This window comes from Aedes albopictus, chromosome 2, assembly GCF_035046485.1.
Source record: "Aedes albopictus strain Foshan chromosome 2, AalbF5, whole genome shotgun sequence".
Lineage (NCBI taxonomy): Eukaryota > Metazoa > Arthropoda > Insecta > Diptera > Culicidae > Aedes > Aedes albopictus.
In genome coordinates, this window is record NC_085137.1 from 195114914 (window position 1) to 195141601 (window position 26688).

At 38.3% G+C, this 26688-nt stretch overlaps 1 protein-coding gene across 1 annotated transcript in view; it reads right to left on the minus strand.

Annotated features, from left to right (window-relative positions):
* Window positions 1-26688, minus strand: part of LOC109409635 (platelet-derived growth factor receptor beta) — a gene marked incomplete in the record, with an annotated part of 434203 nt that overhangs the window by 156965 nt on the left and 250550 nt on the right. Inside the window, 2 exon segments of the mRNA XM_062850911.1 lie at window positions 19456-19688; window positions 19768-19792. Of these exon segments, the coding sequence (XP_062706895.1) occupies window positions 19456-19688; window positions 19768-19792 (258 nt within the window).

The window sequence follows — 26688 nt, forward strand, 5'->3', positions numbered from 1 at the left end:
GAACATGTGTGATCCACGTGTCGTATCCAGCGAATTCCTGGACGATTGTAGTCACCAAATACTGCTGCTGCATCATGTTTGGAAGATGGCGTCACGGATTCCATGCAGGATATATGGCGGTCAATAAGTTGTGCATCGGATGCTTTATCCGGAGGAATATACACCGCTCCAATTGCAAGATTGCATCTATTCGACTTTTTTTAAAATTTTTATTAACGTGTATTTTAACTGAAATGCTAATTCTACACTCCCAGGTTGGACGGGATGGTGCACTTCACCGCGATGAGTGTACCACCAGAACGTGTTTTGGTACTTGTCAGCGGCGTTCGGTCCCCGCGATAAACCATGTAGTCATTGTTGAACAGTATGCACGACGGAATCACTTCATCTAGCCAGATCTCAGTCAGCACAATCACATCGTATAGTGAAGCAGTGACAGCTGTGTAGAAATCCTCAATTTTCGTTCGCAGTCCTCGAACATTCTGGTAATAAATCGAGACACCAATGCTCTGTTCGTCGGAGTTGTTGATCATTTGCGGCACTGGCTCGAAAGTAGGCGCAATATCGATATCGTCATCACCATCTTGCGAAGCTTGTGCTAGGGTAACTGGTGCAGTCGTAATGAGCTAGAAGCAATGCACGGATCAGGGACCGCTGATTGATTACAGGAGTTAAACTTGCCTTCAATTTCGAGTTGGAAGACCCTTCCACCACTTCCACACGCAGGGCCGGGACGACTGCAGAACGCTGGCTGGAATGGCTCGACTGCGGTGGGGGGCTTCATATATTTATCGTACCTCCGATTAAAGGTTTCAAAACGTAAGTTGGGAGAAACTGTCGTTTCTCTCTGTTTTCGATCATAAATCGCTTGATGCAACATTAGGCACACTGTTACTATACTGCCCATAATCGCATAATAGTAACATTGGACAGAAGTAGGCATTGGAGAAAATGGGACCCAAGTTGCAACTTTCAATAGTATGGGAATGAACCGAAATTGTGAATATTTTTCATTAATTCGTAATCAATTGTTTAGCAATAAGATCTTCTACAGCACTTCTTGTATGCTGGACCTATTGTCAGAAAAAAAATCGGATCTGAGTATGATTGATGACACGCATTAAAACCAGTATATTTTCCCAGTGTGACCGTTATGCGGCCACACCGGTTAATGATGGTCAATTAGACAAAACGACTTGGTGTTTATTTCTAGGATTTGAACAAACTTGAAAATTTTATTCAGGTAGGCTCAGTGTACCAGTTATGGCTATAGTACCTCACATTCGCCATAGTTGATTTTCAACCTTTAAAGATATAAATCAACAAGAAAAAAATCGTGAACAATAGATCACGATCACAAAAGATGATTGCAATCATTCAAACTTCACAATTTGCTCAAATTATGGTAGAAATTAATCATTTTCCTTAACTTTTCGGCCTCCTTGCACCCTATTTCGCCATAGTGTACCAGTTATGGCAAATCCCATAAGGAATGCATGTAAATAGTGCGAAGTGGAACCCAAATTAACAAATGTGTCCATAACTGGTACAGGGTTCCTATCATTGGCACACGCCGTAATAAATACTAAAAGTAGTTTTAGCTCCGGTTTTATATTTTTCCTGTAAAGTATGAAAACTAATCAATCATTTGACTTATTGTTTACATTCGTTGGTCTTCTTCTTATTTTAGTAGAAATAGTTTTTCTTAGGTGGTGCGATAACTGGTACAGGCACCCTAGTCGAAAGTACTTGTAGTTTGATGCTGAACCCCCACATTAACTCAATAACAGCAAAACATGCAAATGTTACAATTATACGGTTATAGGCAGTATAATGGAGGTAAAATTTAAAATTGGTTACAAATGTTGCGGTATGTCTCCCATTGAATTCATATGGGAATTCGGAGGATGGGAATACTACCGCAACAATAGGAACCACCAAAACACCGCAACAATAGGAACACGGCAGCAAACATATTAAGTAAAATATTTTAATAGTAAGTTTATGGGCAAAGCATAAGCACACAAATGGTGCAATCTCATAATTTAGACATACACAGATCGAAAAAAGAATGTAAAATTGTATGGCATATGATGCACATGATTGGAGCGTGGGATATCACAGAAGTTTACATGGCATATCATGTAAAAATAATGAAATATCATGTAAACTTCCATTATATGTCATGTAATTCAGCATGACTCTAAGTATTTACATAATACATAACACAAATTTACATGATATATCATGTAAACCATCAGAACAGTAAGTTTACATGACTAAAATGTAGTTTACATGACGTGTAAATTTCATTATTTTTTTCTGTGTAACACATATATTAAATAAAGCCTTTTGGAAACTCAAATGAAAAAGTGCTCGATTGCCATTACCGCCACATTAGGTACTACCACAACGAAGGGAACGATTTCCCAAGCGCAATCGAGTAAACAAGGGTACATCTCCTCATTTTGTTTTCGTTGGCTGAAACCGCAATTGAATTAAGTTTTAGCGTGGTACAATCTTCTACATATTTGTTTCTAAGAGTATTTATCAATTTGAGCAAAATTGAGTGGACAAACTTACGTACTGAAGAATAGATAAGGAGGTCATCCAATTTTCCATATTAAGGCGAAACTGGAACCATTTCCTCACTGTTTGGTTTTTGATATTTTTTATAAAATAACGAAGCCATATTTTCAAAATCGGGATCGTACACATGTAGAGTATAGATCAAAGTATCTCCTGATTTTTTTTTCGTGGTGGAAAATGTTTTTCGTTTTTGCAGAAACCATTTTTTGAATAAAATTTCACAAAAAAATGGTTTCTGCAAAAATGGTAAACTTTTTCCACCACAAAAAATTCAGAAGATGCCTTGATCCATTCCCGACATGTGCACGAAAACCGATTTTGAAAATATTGCTTCGTTATTTAATTAAAAATCGAAGACCAAAAAAATGAGGAAATGCTTCCAGTTTTGCCTTAAGCTGAAAATCCTATACAAACTTCAACTCGTTGGCGCCGATTCAACCGATTGAGCTTAATCTTTCTCTGGCTATGTAACTCACCCAAAGGCTCAATTCCAGGGGGTGCCCCGTGGAACTTTCCGACATTTGTGAATTTTGGGAAGTCTATGCAGCAATAAGAGTCCGTAGAAGACCACTGGTCTTAACCCTCGAGCAGTCGTGTCTTCAACCACCTTCAGCGACATGCTCACGTTGCATATCACAAGCGTGCATTTTTCATGCTGCATGCTCTTAGTACACGACGCGACCGTTCCCGTGTTAATAGCGTTTTGTAGATGGTGCATTTGGTGCGGGGGTGAATCATTTTAGATCGCAGTTTCTTCTGGAGCCCGAATTTGGTACGACTTCCACTGATGATGCGCCTGCGAATTTCACGACTAAAATTGTTGTCAGCCGTCAGTAAGGATCCAAGGTAGACGAATTCCTCCACCACCTCGAAGGTATCCCCGTCTATCGAGCCATTACTATCTAGAAGGCTGCGTCGTGCTTCAGGCGGGTGTACACTGTAGGGGAGACTGAGGAGACTTGATCCCTGGGGAGACTTGTTCCCCCCATATTTTCTCGGAATCAAAAACAGTTTTCTTCTAGCATATTTTTTCCAAAACAACATCTGGACAGACGACAATGTTTTGGCTACAATTGATTTTAATTGTGTATTGCATTATTTTTTAATGGCTGATGGTTTGTCTTCAGTCCTTCAGAAATCTTTGAGGCGATTCCGAAAAATCTCAATAACTTTGTAATTGAACCAAATCGTGTCAAAATTTCACAGCACATAGTATAAACAAAATACTATCAAACGTATTTATCCAAATAAGGTTGTTATATAAATATTTCAAATTATGTAGGTTAGTGTATACAACAGTGACATGGGGAGACTTGATCCCTCGAGGATTACACACACATTATACATGTGAAAAATAAAATTCTATTTGGAAGCCTCTATTTACTCGGAATCCTAGTATATTCAATGATAAAACGTGTCAGATAATTATTATTTTATTACACACCATTAAAAGGGGGATCAAGTCTCCCCATTTTCAAAATACGGCATATCCTTAACAATTTAAGAAAATCTTATAATTTCAAATACACCATATTCATCAAAAATGTAAGAAAACTTGAAAAGAAAATAAACAGGAAGCTTCTGGAGTTATTTTCCCTTTAAATTAAACATGTGCTCAAAAGGGGATCAATTGTGACCCATTTTTGAAAAATACATCATAAGACATGCCTACATAAAAACACAGTTTTGAAAACTTCAACAATAATTTAAAGTCCTTCTGTTGTGTATAAACTTGCAATAGGTGTTTACTTACCCAAGCAACACACATGTTATAATAGAGTTACGACAGCGCAAGTTTTGGTTGTATAGAAGTTTATTTTACGTAATTCTAACATTGTGAAATAACGTAAAATAAACTTCTATACAACCAAAACTTGCGCTGTCGTAGCTTTTATATAACATGTGTGTTGCGTGGGTACCATTCTGTACGAAAAATGGAGTTTTTGTGTTTTTTTAATGTTACAGGCAAATTAAGAAAAAGGGATCAAGTCTCCCCAGTCTCCCCTACAGCTCTGCCACCGTTCCAAATATTCTGGTGATAATGTCCATGTCATCCGCAAAGCACACAAATTGATCAGATTTTGTAAAAATCGTACCCCGGCTTTGAGTCCCGCTCGTCGCATTACACGTTTCAGAGACATGTTAACAGCAGGGACTATTAATAGTCCTGGGGCCTGACGAACCCCTCCCTCCTCCCGCTTGCGAGTCAGCTGCGTAGTCACCGGCTCAGAATAGGACTATTAACCTTCATCCTAGCCAACGTACATTTTCCACCTTCGGAAAAGCACAAAAATGGTCACAACTTTTTTATTTTCCGATGGATTTTGATGAAATCTTCACAACTTCCCGAAAAACTCTTCTAGTTTATGATGCCGGGGACATGGGTGCCTGGTCCACATGATTCCGGTGTTATTCCGGATTGTCGTGGAGTACCAAAATTGGCCACACACTTTGCGCAACGAATATCTCAAGATCCCGATGAGGTAGATGTTCTGGACTGCAGTACACTAAGTGGACTGTATAAAAAAATGATAAAAAATGCAGTTCCAGAGCCACACTTCACTCCTTCGACACTAGTTGCACTTGCACTTTCGGATGCGCTCGAGTAAAAACGTTTGGACTGCGATTCACGGTTAGAAAAATCAACGATATTCGACCGGGCTTCGTGGTACACTGATTTATTAGAAATTTCCTAGCGATCGAGGCCTCGATCACTCTACCTTGTGGCTACCTGCGATCGGGTGCGATAGGTTCAAATTGATGAGATGAGAGGAGAGTAAATCTGTTATACAGAAATAGATAGCGCGACTTGGGGTTAACTAGACGGTTGTTCGCAAACAGTAGAAGTATGTCTTCGGCGAATTTGTTCAGCAGATTAAGAACTAACTACATAAAACCTAGGGATTCGAACCTAGGACGGCTAGAACCTAGAACAGGAGCTCGTCGTTTTTACCAGTGAGGCCATCGCAGCACTTGAAGTGAGGGGCGATATATGCTGAAATGGTTCTTCATATTTGTAGCTTCTCTATAAATAGACTCGCTGATCCAACATACCGGAGAGGGAAAGTATGACTTCACCATACCCAGTTATGACGTCTCAATGCACGTTACTACAGCCAATTTAGTCCCTCAGTTTCGATGTCGTGTGCGCTCGTTGTGCACTAGAGCCAGCGTTCACTACTTCGGAGCTGGAGCCCACATCGCTGTACCTTCGCGAATGGACGTCACACGAAACTGTTCTTAATACAGTTGATAGCAATATAGATATAGTGTTATTAACTAAGTTGAACAGATAGCTAATGACTTTCAAATAGTGAAAAGTGTGGAACTAAGCACTAGTTGCGCCAGCGTTTATTTAAATGTTTAAAGCGTTTTTTGGCATTTCATTATTATTAATTTACGATATTCCTTCTACAAAGTTGTTCAGTAGTATTATGGCGCTTAAGTAGTGAATGTTTCGGTAGGAATATTCACCGCAAATTTTTGCAGGGGAATATTCCTGCAAAAATTTGCGGTGAATATTCCTACCGAAACATTCACTACTTAAGCGCCATAATTGGAGGAATTTATGAATGAATTTTTAAAAGGATAGAAAAAAGCATTTCCATAATGAGTCATTGGTGTAATAGTCGAAAAAATTTGTAAAGAAATCTTTTGATAAATACTTGAAGTAATTTGTTTTCGAACACAGAGCGTTCAGGAAATCCAAAGGGATATCAAAACACTTCGTTTCGCTGTTGAACTGAATATTTTATTCACTCTAACAAAACAACTACACTTCATTAGTACATAACTATTTCGATCGGTAGATATGCAAACACAGATTATCTATGCCGGAAAAAGCTGTAGTTAATTGTAGTGATATTCACAACAGAGACTGAGTGACCACATACTAAGAAATTTCGAAGAAATTGGAATTGAATTGAAAAGTTTAACTTTAAAACTTCAACTCAATTAATTACTGAGATCCTTCAGAGTTTCTGATGGATTTTCCCTGATGGAGAATCCTGTGAGGAATTTGTGATGCATAGGCTTAAGTAATTTGCTAAGAATGTCTTAAAGAATCTCCCTTTGGATTCTCTGAAGAAATTCTCAAGGGACGAAATGTATGTTGGATTTTAAACTTAAGTTAAACCTTGCGAGAAATCCCTAACACGAATGATCTGTATACTGTACAATTGAAATCATATTAGTAGTTTAGGTTGAGAGCTCCGACAGATCAAAGGCGACGTGATCTGGTCGGTGAAATATAATTGGTGAATTGGAATGTGTTTTCGTGTTCTATGATCAGAGATGATGGTTCATAGGAGTGGTTAACTTGGGTTCTCAACAAGTATATGAAATAATCTTCCAACAAATCCTTGGGGCAAAGTTCTTCGAAGAATTCAAAAAAAAGGTCATGGAAAAAGTCATGGAGGAATTGTTGAAGAATTCCTTAGAGGATTACCGAGAAGAATACGTGGAGGAATTTCTTTTGGATTTTTTTTTTGCAGAAATTCCTGGAGGAAATCCTTTGAAAATTATTGAAAAAAATCTCTAGAGGAATTCCTTGAAGGAATTACCGTAGGAATCTTTAGAGTATTTTTTTGTAGGAATCATCGGAAGCCTTTCTTAAGAAATCCTTGGAGAAGTTGCTGAAGTATTCTACAACCACAATTTCTAGAGGAACTCTAGGGGAAATCTCTTTAAGAACTTTTGGAAAAATATTTGAACATTTGACTGGAGGATCGTCAGTAAGAATTCACGTAGGAATCGTTGAGAAAACTCTCAGAGAGATCTCTGGAAGAACTTCTAGTGAGCTCCCTAGAAGACCGACAAGGGAAATACTTCTAATATCTCTAGAAATATTCCCTGAAAGTACTCCGTAGCCATCCATAATAAAAATTCAACCTGTAAGACATGTACAAAATCCTCTAAACAAATGTTAACGCCGCGGTTCAATTACTTATAACATTTTCCACTTGAGAGCCAATGACTTCTCGACAACTTCGCTGATGAGTGATGATCCGATCTTCCTAGGACAGCAGAATAATGAGATTTAGCATATCAAATAGCTCGTAGTAGTGAAATTGTGCATACAATTTTAAACCATTCGAGAATTTCAAGAATCATGAACAACTTTGCTGAACATACGAACTGTGCAGGTGATCTGGATCATGATAAGAAACATTTAAAATTACTCAATATCATCACGTAATGGTGGAGTTGCTTACCTCATTTTCCTCCTTCCAAAGTCATAAGCTTTCCGTACAAATTTGGTGAAGACATGAGCTTTTTTGGTAGTTCTAAACACAATGGCGCCATACAGCGGTTAATTTACACACTAAACACTACCAGAAAATATGGATTAGTTACACATTGCATTTTAAAAATTTTTACTGAGTTTGCGATTCCAACAAATATATCTAAATATAACAAACCTTGATATACATATCAACCTTTGATATAATTATTTTATGTTTTTGTTATGCCTTTCTGATCGGGAAGACACCAGATACGTCTTACATCCTCTTAACTTTTGGAACAATTTGCTGAACGTTTTCCGAATTTGAGATAAAATTGCATGAATGTTTTGATTACTGGTGTCACCTAGTGTCGCCATTGCCGGATAGATCTCAGCCTGCCGAACCATTTTACAGAAAACACCATGCTTTTAGCTTATTACAGTAACGAGATACACGTGTTTAAATATTATACACAATGTGCCGCCTGATGAATAAATCACAAATCAAAGACTCAACTTTAGCTTGCTGAAGAACTTTGTTGAAGACGGCATCATTCTATCTTATCAGGATTCTGAGATATAGAAGTTTGAAGATTTTTTATCCTGGCGACACCTAGCGGACGATCCTCGAACCAAAGACGCCATTGCTAGATAGTTCTTAGTCTGCTGAACAACTTTGCTGAAAACGGCATGCTTGTACCTCATTAGGGTATCGAGATAAACGTGTTTGAATTTTTCAGACACAATGCGCCACCTAGCGGATAAATCCCAAACCAAAGACTTTACTATCAGATAGTTCTGAGCTTGCTGAAGAATTTTGCCGAAGACAGCATCATTCTATCTAATCAGGTTTCTGAGATATGAGGGTTTGAACATTTTTGACACTGGCGCCGCCTAGCAGCCGAATCGCGAACCAAAGTCGCCGTTGCCAGTTAGTTCTTAACCTGCTGAACAAATTCGCCGAAGACACTATACTTCTATCTCATCGGGATCTTGAGATATTCGTTGCGCAAAGTATGTGGCCAATTTTGGTACCCCAAGACAATCCGGAATAACTCCGGAACCATGTGGACCAGGCACCCATGCCCCCGGCATCATAAACTAGAAGAGTTTTTCGGGAAGTTGTGAAAATTTCATCAAAATCTATCGAAAAACAAAAAAAGTTATGACCACTTTTGTGCTTTTCCGAAGGTGGAAAATGTACGTTGGCTGGATGAAGGTTAACCCCAATTCAAGGTGTCAAGCGACCCGTGCCGAGGAATGAGTGATAGAGGGGGTGAAAAAGATGGTCGATCTTTAACGGAGCCTGTGGGGTACCACGTAAATGCAGGGCTCTGGTGTGGTGTACATTCTTTTCCGTGCGACTCGTGGGATATGAACATGAAATCTAACCAAAAACAAAATCAAAACTCAGGTGGAAGTAGTGGTGGGATCAACCCCTTCGCAAGAAGCGGGTTGATGAGGTCTCCGACAAGGAGTAGTGAGGAGATAGGCACTGGGAGCTGCCTACGCAACTCAAGCGTGGGTGCTCCAGTACACTTCCCAGCAAGCCAGCCGGTGGAGGTTATAGACGGAGCGTGGTTGTTGTGGGCCGTCAACCAAGAAACCAAAGGACGGCCCGCAGTAGAGGTAGCTGAGCAGCAGCTTAGCAAAATCATCGACTTTGCGTCCACTAAGCCGAATATAAGTAAGGACCTGAAAACGGCCTTGCTTCGACTTAGGGTGTCGATCGACGATGCCAAGCAGGAGCACACGGCACTCGCGTTGCTGACTGCTGCAGCAGTGGAGCCTGCAAATGAGAAAGTGCCGAAGTTTACCCAAACGGAGGCCTTCTCCTTCGCAGGAAGTCCGAAACAGGCGGAAGCGACTGCTCGCGACAAACGGGGCAACATGGTTTATTTGACCATTTTCGATTATAATGCATATAAAATAATGAGAAAAATGATTTGAACCGTCTTTCAGAACAAATTGAACCACAGTACAGTGAGGAAGTATCTCTTTACGTTGGTTTAACTTTCACTCACTGTACTCCATCGTTCATTCTGTTCAAGCAGCTAACGTGGGCTTTCCAGGAAGTCATTAGGAGATTCCCACAAAAAAAAAAATGGGCGGAGGAATGAATTACCACAGTGAGCCAAACCTATCTACCATACACTGGAAACCTCACTAAGATGATAAGCCTGTTGTGATTTGGTATGGCCCGATGTGACTACATACTTCGTTGATGCTTTCGTAATTGAATACTGCTGGTCGTTGGAGAAGGGAACCAAAACAGGAAAAAATCTTTTGAAGTGACCAGCAGCTGTCCTTGTGCGTTAATAATTGAATTTTGGAAATGAATTGTGCGGCAACACGATGCGTGAGGGAGAAAGTATTTTGGAGCGAACATTTTTTTTTTTCGCACAAACCTGAACATTTGCATTAACATTTAGGTCAAAACCATATTTAAAGTGAGGATCCAAACATGTAATGCTTTCAGTTGCAAAATATTCCTTCTGTGATCAGCAAAGTGCCATTAATTTTCTTGTTTTTTAATCGTTCTCTCTTGTAATAAAAATATACATATAGGTGGGAAAAGGTAGAGAAGAGCAGAAGGAAGTTAGGTGCTATATCGCTGCCATATTTGTACTCTACCAGCTATGTACTTAATCCTTAAATAATGATAATTTGATAAATTTGTTACGATATTCAACTCTTAATCAGTTTAAGGATCAAAGTGGCAAACTTTTGATTATGAAGCGAGAAGCGTACATGCATTCCGGATGTGCTTTTGCCACATATCAAAAGCAAATCTAAAATGCAAGATGAATACGCACCGGATCATAGCCTATAAATGCCAGCCAGCAGCAATGCCTCAAAATGCATATTGGTTAGTGCATGGATTGATTAATCAGCAGCAGCAGCAGCTATGGCATTCCATAATTTGGTCGAGGATTATTTGATGCTTTTCATCACTAGCCTTTCATTGATTCCACAAATGAAATTGTTCATCCAAGCCAATGCAAATGGCAGTGTATAACACAGATTAAGAACGGAAATTTTAAAATAAAAGTGCATTACGTACGATTGAGATTTCCGAAATATTTCCTTTTTTTTCATGCTAGAAATTACTCAAATCTGCCTTATTAGATAAAATTCCAAATTAGCCTCACAGAACGAAAAAAATGTTGGAACTCAAGGACTTTCTTCTTTTACTTCATGCTACGTCCCCACTGGGAGAAAGTAGGGTTTGGGACCATTTGGGCAGAAACACCTATTTTGGGCACTTGCTGCTATAGCACAGTTAGTTTTGAACCGATTGATTTTATTTTTGAGACATGATCAGATACGCACAGTATCTAGCCATGTGCAGAAATCCAAGTGAATCGGTTTGGAATTGACTGAGTTATAGCAGCAAGTGCCCAAAATAGGTGCTCCTGCCCAAATGGTCCCAGACCCTATCCTTCTTAGATTAGTGTGCTATGAGCACTTCTACAGTTATCAATTGAGTGTGAAAAAGAGACTAGAAAAAGTAACAAGATAGTTTGTTTTCTTTGAAATGTCAGGTTCAATTAAATTATTCATAAATATTTTCCGTCGGCATCCTCCACTCATTAACGCGCGAACACACTTGAATATATTTTTGATGATAACACGGCCAACATCAAGGTTCCTTGGGTTAGCTTCACGTAGGGTTACACATCCGTCCTGATTTAGCAGGACATGTCCTGATGTTGAACTTATTTGGGCGAAAATTTCTTAACAAATCAGATAAGTTTCGCGCATTTTTGGGAAAATACATGACACGTCCTGATTTTCAATGTCGTACAAATGGGAGCCCTAGCTTCACGGCCCCCCAGGGAGCCGCGGACTACCGGTTGGGAACCCGTGATCTAGATCCACTCATTTCCTACTTCTCAAAAAACTTTTCCAGTTTGGTGGACTTTTTTCCGGGGTTTTCATGTTTCGTGCTCACCTGTGGTTGGCTGAGTCGTTTTGAAAAAGACTAGAAGGAAAAATGACTGAAAAGATTGGATGATGTTCAAATAAATGAGATGGGTTTTTGCAACATGACTTAAGGGTACACCAATCCGTGTGGTCAATTAATGATGTTTTAATGAACTCAACATATACATGAAACGATAAATGAACTATTAGTGAAATTCCGAAAAAATCCACACCTCAGGTGAAATTGGAACTCACGACCCTTATTCGCTAGACAAGTTCTTTTCCAACTAAGCTACCGAGCCAATTAATGACACAGCATTTTAGTCCTCATAAGGTAATTTAAATCTCATTCGACATGCTTCATCCATTCATATAGGGGGATTAGGGGCATAATGGACACCCGGGGCGAAATGGACACCCCTGTTTTTGCTGAAACCGTTGACTTTTATGTAAAACTTTCAATGCATAAGTGTAAAGGAACAAGTCATTGTTCGATTTTTCAAAAGTACCATTTATATTCCTTCAAAATAACCAAAATATCATTGAAATGAAGTATGTTTTTCATATGGTGGATTTCTTATAATTTCGAACCAGCAGCAAATAAGGTATTACGAGTGATTGAGTGTGTCCACCATACAAACAAGTGAATTGTTAGCTTATCTACATGTATACGTAGATTTAGCAAAGGATGAAGTATTATATTTTTGATCAGCACACACTGAAAATAGCAATTTCAATGTTGTAGTCTATTCGGGGCGAAATGAACACTGGCAATTATGAATGGATGTACGCGCGTTGCATACTGTTAGGCGTTTTAGAGAGTTTGAAAATAATCAATGCGATTATTTTTACCTAAAATTTATTTAATTAACTTTGCAGTTATGTAAACTCGTCTAAGATGGAGTATTATATCTGTGGTATTGTTCTCCGTTGGCAAATTACTTAACTGGTCGATATTCTCAAAGATACAGCATAAAATATGCAGGGGTGTCCATTATGCCCCGATGGGTGTCCATTAACCGTAACTTTCCTGCCAGCCCCAAAAAACACACGGTTTTCAATTCATTATTTCTTTACAATAATGACATTCTACCAGCTGTAAATGATTGAAATACGTAGGAAACAAGTTAAAGTTGTAAGCCAACTGATAATATGTTAAGATTTTGTCTGTTATACAGGCCTAACATACTCATTTGCTTAGGGTGTCCATTATGCCCCTAATCCCCCTATATAAAGAGCAACATTGTTCAAAGAGATTCATCCGCCCTGATTTCAAGGGGATTTCATTTCAAGGAAGTTTCAGAAAATGTTCCGAAGGGTTTCAAGCTGTTTCAAGGTTTCAGGTGATATCTGAGACAAACTTACTGGTACGCCCCTGAAACCACCTAACACTCTCGGGAACACCCAGGCAAAGCTCATGAAGCCCCTTGAAAAACCCTAGAATGTTTATGAAATCTCCTCAAACGCTTTTGAATCCCCCCCCCCCCAGGGGTTCCACTGGAACACACATTGGAACCCCGTCAACCCCGTGGAACGATTCTGAAACCTCTTGAAACCCTATAGATCGCTTCTGAAACTCCTGTAACTCCCCTGGAACACCCTTGAAACCCCTTGAAAACCTCTGGAACGTTCCTGAAGCTCTATGGCACACCCCTTGAACGCCCCTGAAACACCTTGAGATGCACGATTAGGTAAAGTGAAATAAAAAAATCTGGCAGTAATGCTAACAGTTTAGGCTATGCCAGTGTTCAACAATGGGATCATGGATGTATAACGAAAGTAAGTGAAATATATTTTTTAATGAAATAACGATGAAAATGTTATTTAACGGGTGGTCACTAAATAACGGGAATGCTTTGAATGTGCTCTTAAAAATATATGATCTTTAAAAATGGCAATCTAAATTTAACAATCATAAAGGTTTAACAATGTACGTCCATGGAAAATATAAAATTTAAGAAAGTTGAACGTAGTAATTTGTACAGTATTTTTTTGCAGTGATGTTGGAGCAACTGCTTTGTACGACTTTTCAGAGTTTACTTTCACTCATTTTCTGCGTCTGTGAAATCGATGGTCAAAATAAATGGTTTCTCAGCTACCTTTAGCATCTACACACTCAAACAGTAATAAGAAAAAATGGGGATACTGACTTGTTTTTTTTTTGCTTTGGTTGTAGCCTTTTCCCGTAAATGACATTTATAGAAATTTCCAAAAAATGTTATTTTTCTGTATCACCAAAACGTGTCGATGTAATTTGTGCACTGCGGTTCATTGTTGAACTTTTTTTGTGCTATTTTTTTATAACGAACCATTTACATGTTGTTCAATGTGTAAATGTGATTTGATGTAAATATTTGTTATTTAACAAGGCATTCTATTGATTTATCCAGCCCATGTCACAAAATAAGATTTTATTATGTGAAATGATATCATGCTTATTGGTTTTGCTAGTTTTCCTCTATTTCCTTCAGGATCTGTTTCTTGGGATGCCGAAATGTGGAATTCATTCAAAACCGGGCGGGTTCTAGTTTTATAATGGTTTACTATTAACTTTTTTTACGGTTGTTTTGAGCAATCAGTAGAGCCGTCCAAGGCGTTTTGGTAGTGCTTCCTGTTTCAATGTCGTTTTCTGCAGAACAGAATAGACACAAAATAAAAAATACGCTGACTTTGTGGATAGATAGACGATGGTTTTGTCTAAAAAATGTTTACTCTATGGACGCTTCTATTGTTTTTAATCAGCTGCTAAAAGCATTCCCGTTATTTAGTGGCCACCCGTTAAAACAATGTTAAAGTGTAAAGGATATCTTTCCAGTTCCTGTAACTATGGTGTTACTATTAAATTAGTGGTCGGTTTGCCTGTAAAGCTTGTTTTGTAACAGACGTGCTTATTTTGAAAGAGTTGTGCAGTTTTCGTGTCATCGGCGGTTCAAAATTTTCATTGAAAATTGTTAACGTAAAATATTTATAATATGTAACTACGTTGGTGCAATATCAGACATGTACAATACATCTACATCAGACGTTAACATTGAGCAAGAATCACTTAAGTTCGGTGCATAATGAAATATTCAGAAACTGTTTTTTTTATTTTATACAATTTTTTCATATTTTTATACAATTTCTGGAGAACTTTCAGAGACGAACCCAAGATTTTTTTCCCGTCAAATATGCCATACATATATACACAAGACACAACGACACAACGAATAAGACACGAGCATGAAATTCACATTTACTGAACGTAAATTTTCACAATAATAAAATTTACAAACACTCGGAAAATGTTAGCTACTCGTTCGAAATAAAGTCTTCTTAGATGTAGAGTCACAGCTTTCTACCTGTAAATTTACGCTCGTACATGTCTAAACATTTCAGAGGATAGTTTTTACACAATTCAAAATTGTTACATCGAGTTTGATGTAACAAAATGACCTCCATCGCATTCAACATTATCATCCATCGGATTGTAAAATTATAGGTTGTCTGCAGTATGCAGTATGCGATTTTGTATGCAAGGAGTTTTTTTTATATAACATCGAATGAAATGAAATGCAAATTCAAACGTTATAGTATTTACGTCAAGTGTGGATTTCTGAATTTCTTTCTGTGTACGGTATTCTCCAACAACCTTCATTTCTTCATTTAGCAAGTTCTTCATGGACTACGCCAGACATTTTACCAAAAGTTTTACCGACAATTGTTTTAGGGGTCTATCTGAAAAATTCTTTATAAATTCTACCCTTCAACACATTCATTCCTGAATTGCCTGTTCAGTTGCCTGTTTTTTGACGAACAATTTTGGTAGTTTCAGTTATCGATTTTACTGAGGCACAGTACACCAACTGTCAAAATTGGGTGCAAAGGGTACCCGAGCATAGATGGATAACAAAGTGATATCATTTTCATACGAACTGTGTTATAGGTGCATTTCGTTGTTTTTGTTATTATCTTTTTAAATGCATGAGAATCTTCTGATACCTGATTAGTTTTAGATAAATTTGCTTTATCTCGATAGCAAAAAATATTAAATAATAACAAAATATGTTATCAGATTCCAAACAAACATTTCAAAGATTTCCCTAAAACTTTCGGTCTGGTAAACCTCGAATGCGACTGCAGTACAAAAGCGTATTTTTTAATAATTCTTGCTCTCACTAAGTCCCGTTGGTGTAGGGACTACCGGCTGCGACTGCCAATCATTCGATCACGGTTCGAAATCCGCTGAGCGCAATAATTGAGAACATGAGCAATAAATTATTTAAAACTTTTTTCCAACTGTTGACTATGTCGGTTAAGTAGATTTTCACTCTGTTGGTCGATAAAATAGCTTTGAATGATAACTAATGGATATCAAAACCCGTTTTCAAACAGCTGTCCCTTTTCATGTGGATAAGTACAATGTGCTTCAGGAAACAATGCGAAAACTTCAAGGCACTATTACACGCTAAGTATGGGATAAATATGACTATTTTTTCATAACAGTGTATCAGTCAATGTCTATATTCTAGCACTACAAAATAAAAATGAATATATTTGATGTTTAACATGTGATAATGTAAGCCGGAAAAGTTGGCATCAATAAACTGCGCGCCCAATGGTCATAAAACAAAATGGCTAAAACAGTACAAAAATTTCGTTTAATTCGATAAAAAAACAGACCATACTGACTGACCCAGAGCCATGTAGTTTCATATACTAGATGAAATAAGTACATATATATGATGATATTGTAGAGAAAATTTAAATTTGTGTTTTATCAGGTATGAAATTTAGCTACCCGTGTACTACAACTTTAGGCGCCGTCCTGTAAAGGTTATTGACCAAAATGGGACTAATTTAGATTCAATTTTCAGAAAACTAGCCTGTTAGAGATCATGCAACGTTGAAGCATAGATTGGTTAACGTCAAGAGGACCAAAATTAGGTTTGAAGTTAAAAAACACTCGCATTTTTTCCTGCCGCATACTGTATACCCGACTAGAAAATTGTAACAAAAATATAACATAATCTTAACAAATCATGATATTCATAACTCACTGTGATATAATCATGTTCAACATCCTTGGTGTTTTCAAAATACTATAACTCAATTATATCACATTATGTTATAAATGTAGTTTTATAACTCATTGTATTATAATTAAGTTTTGAATCTCCGACGATTGGGAAATAATGTAACAAAATTATATTAAATTGTGATAGAAACCTATAATCCAGAGTCTAAAATGCATGTCACATTTTGTTATGATTTCGATATGATTATAACGAAACAGGCATGGGAACACTCACTTGCAAAGAGTTACACTCCCTTGCAGTTTTCTCAGCTCAGAAGCGTGCAATCTAGAAACGATGTATGGACGACTTTTGCCTTGTGGTTTTGTCTAAAACTTTGCCGAATAGAGTAGGGGTCGCACACGCATTCCAAAGTCGTGTCAGAGCTGTGAAAGCGACTCTCCAAGAGGTGAGCGTAATTTACATTCACCTCGTGGAGAGTTGCCTTCGCAGCTCTTTCACGACTTCGGTATGCGTGTGCGACCCCTACTCTATTCGGCAAAGTTTTAGCTAAAACCACAAGGCAAAAGTCGTCTATACATCGTTTCTTGATTGCACGCTTCTGAGCTGAGAAAACTGCAAGTGAGTGTAACTCTTTGCACTTAACCTCCGCAGTATCCACCACCGTTACATGAACAAAATAACTGTTGGATAGACAGTGCAGGTGTTTCCGAATTCAGATATTAAAAAAAAAACACTTTTTTGAAAATTTTAGACGGATCATGCTAGAACCGAGCCCGCAGAACTAGAACGATTACGAGATCTAATCCCCCGAAGAAGGTGTAATAAATACCGAAACGTCGGATAAAGAACGACATTTAGTCGTTAGATTGCGTCATCAAGTCATCAAGCGAAGCCGAAAAACTTCCCCAGTTATAAAGATTTTCAGTCGATAGCGCTCTAGATATTTTCAGGTATATTTTATTCTTTTAGTCATGCTATTCCTTTTAGTTTTACCATTCAGTAATAAGCTGGCGGTAAAGTTCACAACTTTTCCATCGAAGTTTTTTCCTTCTTATAATCATAGGCGTTTCTTTCGACTTAAATTGATGTAGAGCAGGCCCGTGCACAGAAGTGGTGCCAAGGGAGGGGTTTTTTTCCCAATTTCGGCAAAAGGCGGAGGGGCGCCTAGTGTATGGAGCGTCGGTAACGGAGGGGGTTTAACACCCAACCCCCCCCCCCCCCCCCTTGTTCACGGGCTTGATGTAGAGAACAGTAATATTTAATCATCCAATCCAAGAGGAATCCCTTATGGAATCTCGGGAATAATGCATAAAAAACCCCGGATAGAATCCCGGGAAGCATCAATAAAGGAATTCCGAGTGGAATCACTCAAGTAGCCCACATGCCACAGAAGATTCACGGCAGCGCAAGTTTGGGTTGCGCAGAAATCACTGTGACTTACGTATGTATAGCAACCCAAGTAACCATGAGGCACTATAATCCACCTGGAGGAGAATATAATGCTATTAAGGAGCTGACATGCTCTACATTGGCCGCTTAATAGCCCTGTGTGCCAAAAGTGGCGAAATATAGTGCTAATGGTTACTAGGGAAGTAAGTATTTATTTGTTAGAAGTAAGTCACAGTGACTTTTGCGCAACTTAAAGCTGCCGTGACTCTTCTGTGAACAAGTGTGTTACTGTGGGCAATGAATGAATCCCGGGAGAAATCTCTAATGGAATGTCGAAGAATAACAGAAAAAAGTCCTGGAAGAATCGTTGACAGAATCCTGAAAGTATACCTGAAGGAACTTCAGTCCTGGAAAGGAGGGCATTCTAGGAGAAATCTGCCTGCACGAATTTCTGGGGGAATTCGTTTTGGAACGTAGAACATTTTTTAAAGAAATTTCAGGAGCAATTCCTAAGCGGATCCCGAGAGGACGAAATAATTCTAAAGGAAACAAAAAAAAAAAAATAGGATGAACCCTTTAAGGTGAAACTGGATGCATTTCCTCATTTTTTTTGGCTTTTGATTTTTTATAAAATAATGGAGCAATATTTTCAAAATCGGTTTTCGTGCACATGGTATGGATCAAGGTATCTTCTTTTTTTTGTGGTGGAAAAAGTTTTCCATTTTTGCAGAAACCATTTTTTTGTGAAATTTTACTCAAAAATGGTTTCTGCGAAAACGAAAAACATTTTCCACCACGAAAAAAAATCAGGAGATACCTTAATCCATACTCTACATGTGCATGAAAACCGATTTTGAAAATATTGCTTCGTTATCGTAGAAAAAACCAAAACCAAAAAGTGAGGAAATGGATCCAGTTTCGACTTAAGGAATACCGGGAGAGCCTCTGATAGAATTTCGGGAATGTTTTCTATAAGAACACGTAGTAAAATTAAAGGGATCCCAGGAAGAATACTGAGTAGATTACAGTGAGCAATTCTAGGGGAAATCCAAGGACGACTTCCTACAGGAATTTCAAGATAAACCCAGGTATAAATCTTGGGATAATTGTATGGAGTATTATCGGCAGGAATTGCCGAATATTTTCATAGATACAGTACTGGACAGAATAAAGCGCGTATTGGCTGTTTTTTTTATACCATGTTGCATTTCACTACAGAACAGACGGTATTTTGTCGTTAGAAACAGGATTTTTTCAAAATATCGCAACGATGATGGCAATCAGAATAAATTCTCTGCCAGCACTCACCGTTTCGATATGAATAGGAGCACACGTTAAGTTTTGCTGATTCACGAACAAGGTTGGTTGAATCATACACCTCTCGGTGGCTATGTGCCAAACTTTCACGTCGTACAGATTGTAACCACCGTGGCCGCCACCGCCGCCGTCGTCGTCGTTTTCGCCCAGCCCTGGGTTCCAGGAAATGTTCAGCTGCAGGTCGTCCTTTTGATCGTCCACCCGAATGGCACTGATGTTCAACGCTACGGAAGGAAGGAAGGAAATGAGAGTTGTGATTTACTTTGAAGATTATCTACTGCCATTGACTGAGTTTTAGTTTACCTCCAGAAATTTTGACAGGCGACACCTGGAAAATAAGAGAAAACAGTATTTTAATTAAATAAATTAAACGAAATGATAGTACATCTGCTACTAGTTGAGTTCACATTTGCTCTAGCACGTCAACGATAAGATTAGTTCGGTTTACGTGGTATGCATTTTAAGCGGAAAAACAATCATTTGTTATCCCGAATCAGCATAGTAACATTCAGCAAGACCATATTTTCCATCATCAAGAGCAAAGGTTGAGATGCAGATTATGTTCTACTTGGAGCGTTATTGAAATAAGATAAAAGCCGAAAGAGGTGTATTCCATCATACATAAAAACTTTGTAGCACACGAACATTAGGCCGTCCCTTATTTTGCAAAAATTGGAAATGTTATAAGTTTGTTAGTGGAAAACGATGCGTCTTCTGAAAAATTGTTTGGAATCTAAAAATACCTGTTTTTGCTGAACATCGAAAAACGCTAGCTTTTGAAATAACAAAGTTATTTACAAATTACTGATATAAAAATCAGTAACTTTGAACTCGTGTTACTTTTTTCGGCGCAAAATGGCGCAGAGAACAGTTTCGAATAATGAAACAACTATATTTCTACTATATGAAAATGACTTAAACTTTTGTATGCAAGTGTATTCTTAATGTGTCATGGTAAATATACAATTAATTATCAAATATTGAAAATATTTAATAACTTCTTAATTTAAAATGAAATAGAATGTCGCAATGTTCAGCAAAATTGTGTATTCTTGTATGCTCAACAACTTTTTAGAACATGAAAAAACTGTAGAAATTCTTGGTAAAACGCTATGGTTATGTTAACGAATTATAATTTACGATTAATTTACTTGGTATTGTGAGGCGTAATCATTAATTCACCGAAAAAAGTAAAAATTTGATAAGAAGTATAAAACAATCATATATTAAAAATGCAATCAAATCGTAAATTACTTTGCACTGTCGAAAGTTCTTAGTCCATTTATGTTCAAATATTTGTGATAGATGGAAATTTGTAGAGAGAATTTAAACGGTTTTTCCAAATTTCGCGGCATATCGCAGAATTTCTCAAATTTCGCGGCCATTGTCCAGTTTCGCGGATTTCGCGGCTTTCGCGAAATCGCGAATTTCCATTGTCCCTATTCTGAAGGAATCCCTGAGGAATTTCCGAAAATTTACTTGGAGGATTTCTTGAAAATCCATAGGGAATTTGTGGAAGATTCGCTAGAGAAATTCCGGGAGGAATCCCTGGAGAAATTTTTGAATAAATTTTTCGATGAATTCCTAGATAAATTTTTAGAGGAATCCTTTGAGGAATTTTTGGGAGAATTTCTGGAAGGATCCCAAGAGGAATCTCTGAAGGGATCGCTGGAGGGATCCCCGAAGAAATTCTTTAAAAATCCCTGAAGGAGTCCCTAAAGCAATTAAGAATTCTTGGAAATCCCTAAAGAAATTCCCGGTTGAGTTCCCGGAAGAATTCCTGGTGAGATTCCAGGATGAATTCCTAGAAGAATTCCTGGAAGATTCCCCAAAGAAATTCTGGGAGGAATCCCAGAAGAAATTTCCGAATAAGTCTTTTGATGAATTCCTAGAGAAATTTCTGGAGGAATCCTTTGATGAGTTTCTGGAGAGATACTTAAAGGGATTTGAAGAGGAGGAATTCCTGGAGAAAGCCCTAGAGGAATTCTTGGAGAAATTTTCTGGAGAAATCTTTGATGAAATTCCTCGATGAATTCCTAGAGAAATTTCTGGAGGAATTCCAGGAGGAATCCCTGAAAGAATTGGAGAAATCTCTGGAAGAATCCTTGGAGGAACCCCTGGAGAAATTCCTGAATAAAGTCCCGGAGGAATTCCCAAGGGAAAACCTGAAGAAATCCCTGAAAAAATCCTGGAGGATTTCTTGAAAAAACTTCTGGAGAAATTACTGTACGAATTCCTGAGCAAATTCCTGGAGGAATTCCTTAAACAATTCCTGAAGATATCCCTGGAGGAATTCTTGAAGAAATGCCTGGAGGAATTCGGGGAGGAAATTTCGGAGAAGTTCCTGGATGAAATCCTGGAGGAATGCCTAGAGAAATCCCATGAGGAGTTCCTGAGGGAACCCCTAGAGGATCTCTTCGAGGTAAACCTATAGGAATATCAAGAGGAGTGTCTGGATGAAATTCTGGAGAAATCCCTGACGGAATGCCTGGAGGAATCTCAGGAGGAGATCTTGGGGATCCAGATCCCTGGAGGAATTCTTGGGAGGGTTTCAGGATAAGCTTCGGGAGGAATTCCTGGTGAAATTTCTGAAGGAATCGCTGGAGAATTTCTAGAAGAATTTACTGAAGAAATTCCTGGAGAAATTGCTGTAGGAATTCCTTGATCAATTCTTTGAACGATTTTTGAACGAATCCCTGGAGGAATTGCTGGGGTAATTCCTGGAAGAATTATTGGAGAAATTTTTGAAGGAGTCAATTCCTGGAGGAGTTCATGGAGTATTTCCAGGTAGAATGCTTGGAGATAAGTCTAGAGAAATCCCTGGAGGAATCCATACAGATATCCCAATAGAAATCCCTGGAGGAATTCTCGGAGGAATTTTTGGTGGAATGCCGGGAGCATTTCCAAGAGGAATTCTTTGAAGAGCCCCTGAAGATCTTTCTGGAGGAATGCCTGTAGGAATTCTTGGAAGCATCTCCAGAAGAACTTCTGGAGGAATCTCTGGAATTCTGGAATTCCTGAAGGAATTTTTAGAGGAATCCTTGCTAGAATTCCCTGAGGAATTCCTGGAAGAATTTTCAATTTCGCGGAGGAATTCCTAGAGTAATTCTTGGAGGAATCCCTGGAGGTATTTTTGGAGGAATTTCTGGAGGAATACCAAGAAGAAATTATTAGGGAATCCCAAGAGAAATTTCTGAAGAATTCCCAGGAGGAGAAACTGAAGAAATTACAGAAGGAATTCTTAAAGAAATCTTGGAGAAGAGCTCGTGAAGGAACTGTTGATCGCAACGAGAATGAATCAAAATTCCATGAACTTCCTTCCGAATTCTTATATTTCAATGGACGAAAGTTATAAAATTCCTGAGAAAACATAGTTAAGTTAGGTTAAGTTTATACGTTATAGGTTTATGGCTTACTTTAGTGATTCTTGTTGTCTATTTGATGCTAAATTCTTGGCAATTTCAGCTCGTAGAGACAGGTAATCTGTAGGATTAGTTTTTTTTTTTACTTTTTCACATTTTGTTTTGAGGTATAATGTCTCACCTATGCACGGTACCAAAGAGTATGAATTGGCGGGCGGTTCTTGTTGTGCCGTAGAAACCTGTTTATACATATATGTTTTAGGAATATGTTTTAGATGTACGTTTTGTTCGCTCGCCTTTTTATCAAGCCACAGAATCACATTTAGTAGCACTTGCAGAATGCAATTGAGGGGGTTAGAAGCAAAGGGGTGTAAGTGCCAAAAACCCACTTTCGAGTAAATGAGGTTTAAAGTTTTTGAACAATTTTTCATCCCATACAAAATGTATGGAGCTTCGAAATCAACCCAATTTTCTCTGATTTATTGTAATTTTTGCAATCATCGTAGAAACAATCTTAAAAAAGTTCCTGAAAGCTTGAAATCTGAAGAATTTTATGATATGCTCAGCTCAAAATCGACAAAATGGTCACTTACACCCCTTTGATTCTGGGGCCCTCAATTCTAATCCGTAGGCTAATCCTAGTAATTTAAGTCACATACATAGGTTAAGATACTAATCCATAAGTACTGTTTACTTGTTTTAGCGATAAATTCTCACCTTTTTAGATAATAACTACAAATTAGGGTTAGCACGCAAATAGCACGTAAGCAGATTAGGTTTAATGAGTAATTTAAGTAGATTTCAAATTTTACTCGTAATTTTTAGATAGGAAACATTGTTTGTAATTCACTTCAATTTATCTGAGGTTCTTCAATTTAGCTCATGTCATCTATTGTTTTATGGCCCTACGGCAATCCCTCCCATGGCGACGGGTGTGGTTGATGACCGATTGATGTCATAGGTTGGCGGTCTGCATCGGTGACACTTTCCGACGGGGCGTAACCAACAGGAACTCTTATAGGCATCCCTATAGCAGTTCCTTAAGGAATCTCCAAAGGAATTCCTGAAGAAACCCCAGGAGGAACCCCGGAAGCAATCCCAAGAGGAATTTCTAAGGGAATCTCGAAACAGTTCCTGGAGGAAGTCCTGGTAAAGTTCTTGAAAGAATTCCAGGAGGTATTCCTAAAGAAACCCCAAGAAGTGTTCCTCTGGAAATCATTGGGGGAATTTTTAAAATAATCCATGAAGTTGTTGGGGTCTCCAGATAGCCTAGTGGTTAAGGCTATGGATCGCCAATTCGAAGACGGTGGGTTCGATTCCCGTTCCGGTCAGGAAAATGTTCTCGAATCCCTGGGCATAGTGTATCATTTTACTTACCACACAATGTACAACTTCATGCAATGGCAGGCAAAGAGAGCCCTTCAATTAACTGTGGAAGTGTTCTAAGAACACTAAGAAGAGAGGCAGGTCAAGTTTCAATGTGAAGTTCAAGCCAAAAAGAAGAAGAAGAATAAAGTTGTTCCTGAAAAAATATAGAAAAAAATCTCGAATAAATCTCTTGAGGAATTCTGAAGGAGGTTCCTGAAGAAATCCCTTGAGGAATACCGGAAGCAATACCATGAGAAATTCCTCAGGAGAGCTTTCTGAAAGAAGAATATCTGTAGGAATACCTAGAAAAAATCTGAAGGAATCCATGTCTGCAGTAATTTCTGGATGCATTATTGAAGGAATCCTTGAATAAACTCCTTGAGATTTTTTGTTTACAAAATTTTTGAGGAATTTCTGAATTATTTTTTAAATAATTTCTGGTAAAATTTTCATAAACAAATCCAGGAAGAAATTCCTACAGAAATATATCGAGTAATTTTATATGGAATATATATTGAGAAATCCGTGAATAGATCTCTGAAAAAATACCTAGTCCAGTCTAGTCTAGTCTACACATACACAGCCATCACTTGGAAGAGTCCTGGAAAATGATAGAATCGACTACTTCTATCATTTTTCTTGTCATTTTCAATACTTGCAATGTATCGAAGATGCCTTACAAGTATTGAAGCGGCCAGGCCTACTGTGCAGCGTCATTGAATACAATTAAAAACCAGAGAGCGGCGATATCTCGTCAGCCACTCCGTATAATATGTATTATAGTGTTGTAAACGTTGGGAGTGACGTCGCTAAGAAAGTTAATGTCACTCCATTGCAGCTTCGTCCTGGGATGGGACATAGGTATTTACGCCTTATATCTTGGCTCAAAAGCCTAGGCTTAAGCGTCATTACTCGCTCTCTGAAAAGAGAAGAAAAAAAATTCGGTGATCCCTTCCCCGGCTTTACTAAAGAATTCAAATTAGAAGCATGAAAGATAACAGTAATATAACAAACATGGAATAAAATGTATTCACACTAGTTCTGTTCAATGAAGAAGGATGAATATGTGTTCGTAGTTGCTGCAGCCAGACCTTTTAAATTTGTCAAACAGTAACCCCGAGCAAGTTCATCTTACCTCCTTGAACCCAACTATCACTAACCGCTCCCGCGCAAATATTGAACCGCACCGTCGTCTTCAATGTTCAACACTGGGCCCAATAGGGTGTAAATAGGAATTGAATCAAAGTGCACTAACGATCAGAAACTATCAACACTACTCGACCCTTTTTCGTGCACCGACCGCATCACCGTTATCTTCGCTCGACGATTTACCGAATAGAACCGCTAGTAAACGCTGATTCCAAGCGGCTGATTGGAACAAACTTACCAAATTGTCCACATAATAGTGGATTTGACTGTACATGTACAGCTGGCTTAGCTTCCTGCCACTCGTCAGCAGCTATGAAGGTTTCCAAAGTTCGCCAAAAGTTTCCGCTTGTGGAATTTGTTTGATAACTTTTCTGGAATACCACAACCCACTAATCTTCACTTATTTTAAACGACACGCTCGAACAGATACTTTCAATTTTAAGATCAATTTAATTTTTCCAAATATGAAAGAAAACACGAAAAAATGACGGGAGCAAAAAAAAATCGCCATAGATCTCTGAAAAAATACCTGAAGGAAAACCTAAAAAGAACTCTGGTGAAATTCCTGAAGAAATCCTCAAAAAAAAATATGGAGCAATCACTTAAGGAATCTCCAAAGATATCCCAGGGGAAAGTACCGGAGGAATGGCTGGTGAAATCCCTAGCAGAATTCTAGAAGAAATCACTGTAGAAATCCATGATGGAGTCACTGAAGGTAGCTATGGGAAAATTGCTGGAGAAATTCGTCGATTCATTCTTGCAGAAGTATCTGTAAAAATTCCTGAAGGAATCGTGCGAGGAATTCCTGAAGCATTTCTTGGTACATGCCCTGAAACAATTACTATCGGAACTCCGCAAGATGCTCATGTAAGAATTTACGAAGAAAAAAAAATCTTGTAGAAGTTCCTGAATAAATACCTGAAAGAATTTGTGAAGGAGTCCCTGGAGAAATTAATAAAAACAGGTTTTTTGCTCTTAGCATGATGTTTATTTAACCCACGAGCGCTCGCGCTGTTGTATTTTGTACAACACGTTGAAAAAATCTCGCTTTTTGTACTCAGCATTAGCGTGGTGCTGACGCAGGTAGTCAACCGCGCGAGTTACGGAAGGTTAAATTGAATAAAAGCGAAAATTTGTGAATTTCTCTAGGAATTTCTAGCTATTATACTCTATATCAGCATATGGTTCTAGGAAGTCCTTCTCTTTCCCTACCAGAACTGGTTCCGGCACACAGCCCAAGCAACACACATGTTATAATAAAGTTACGACAGCGCAAGTTTTGGTTGTATAGAAGTTTATTTGACGTTATTCTAACATTGTGTTGAAATTACGTAAAATAAACTTC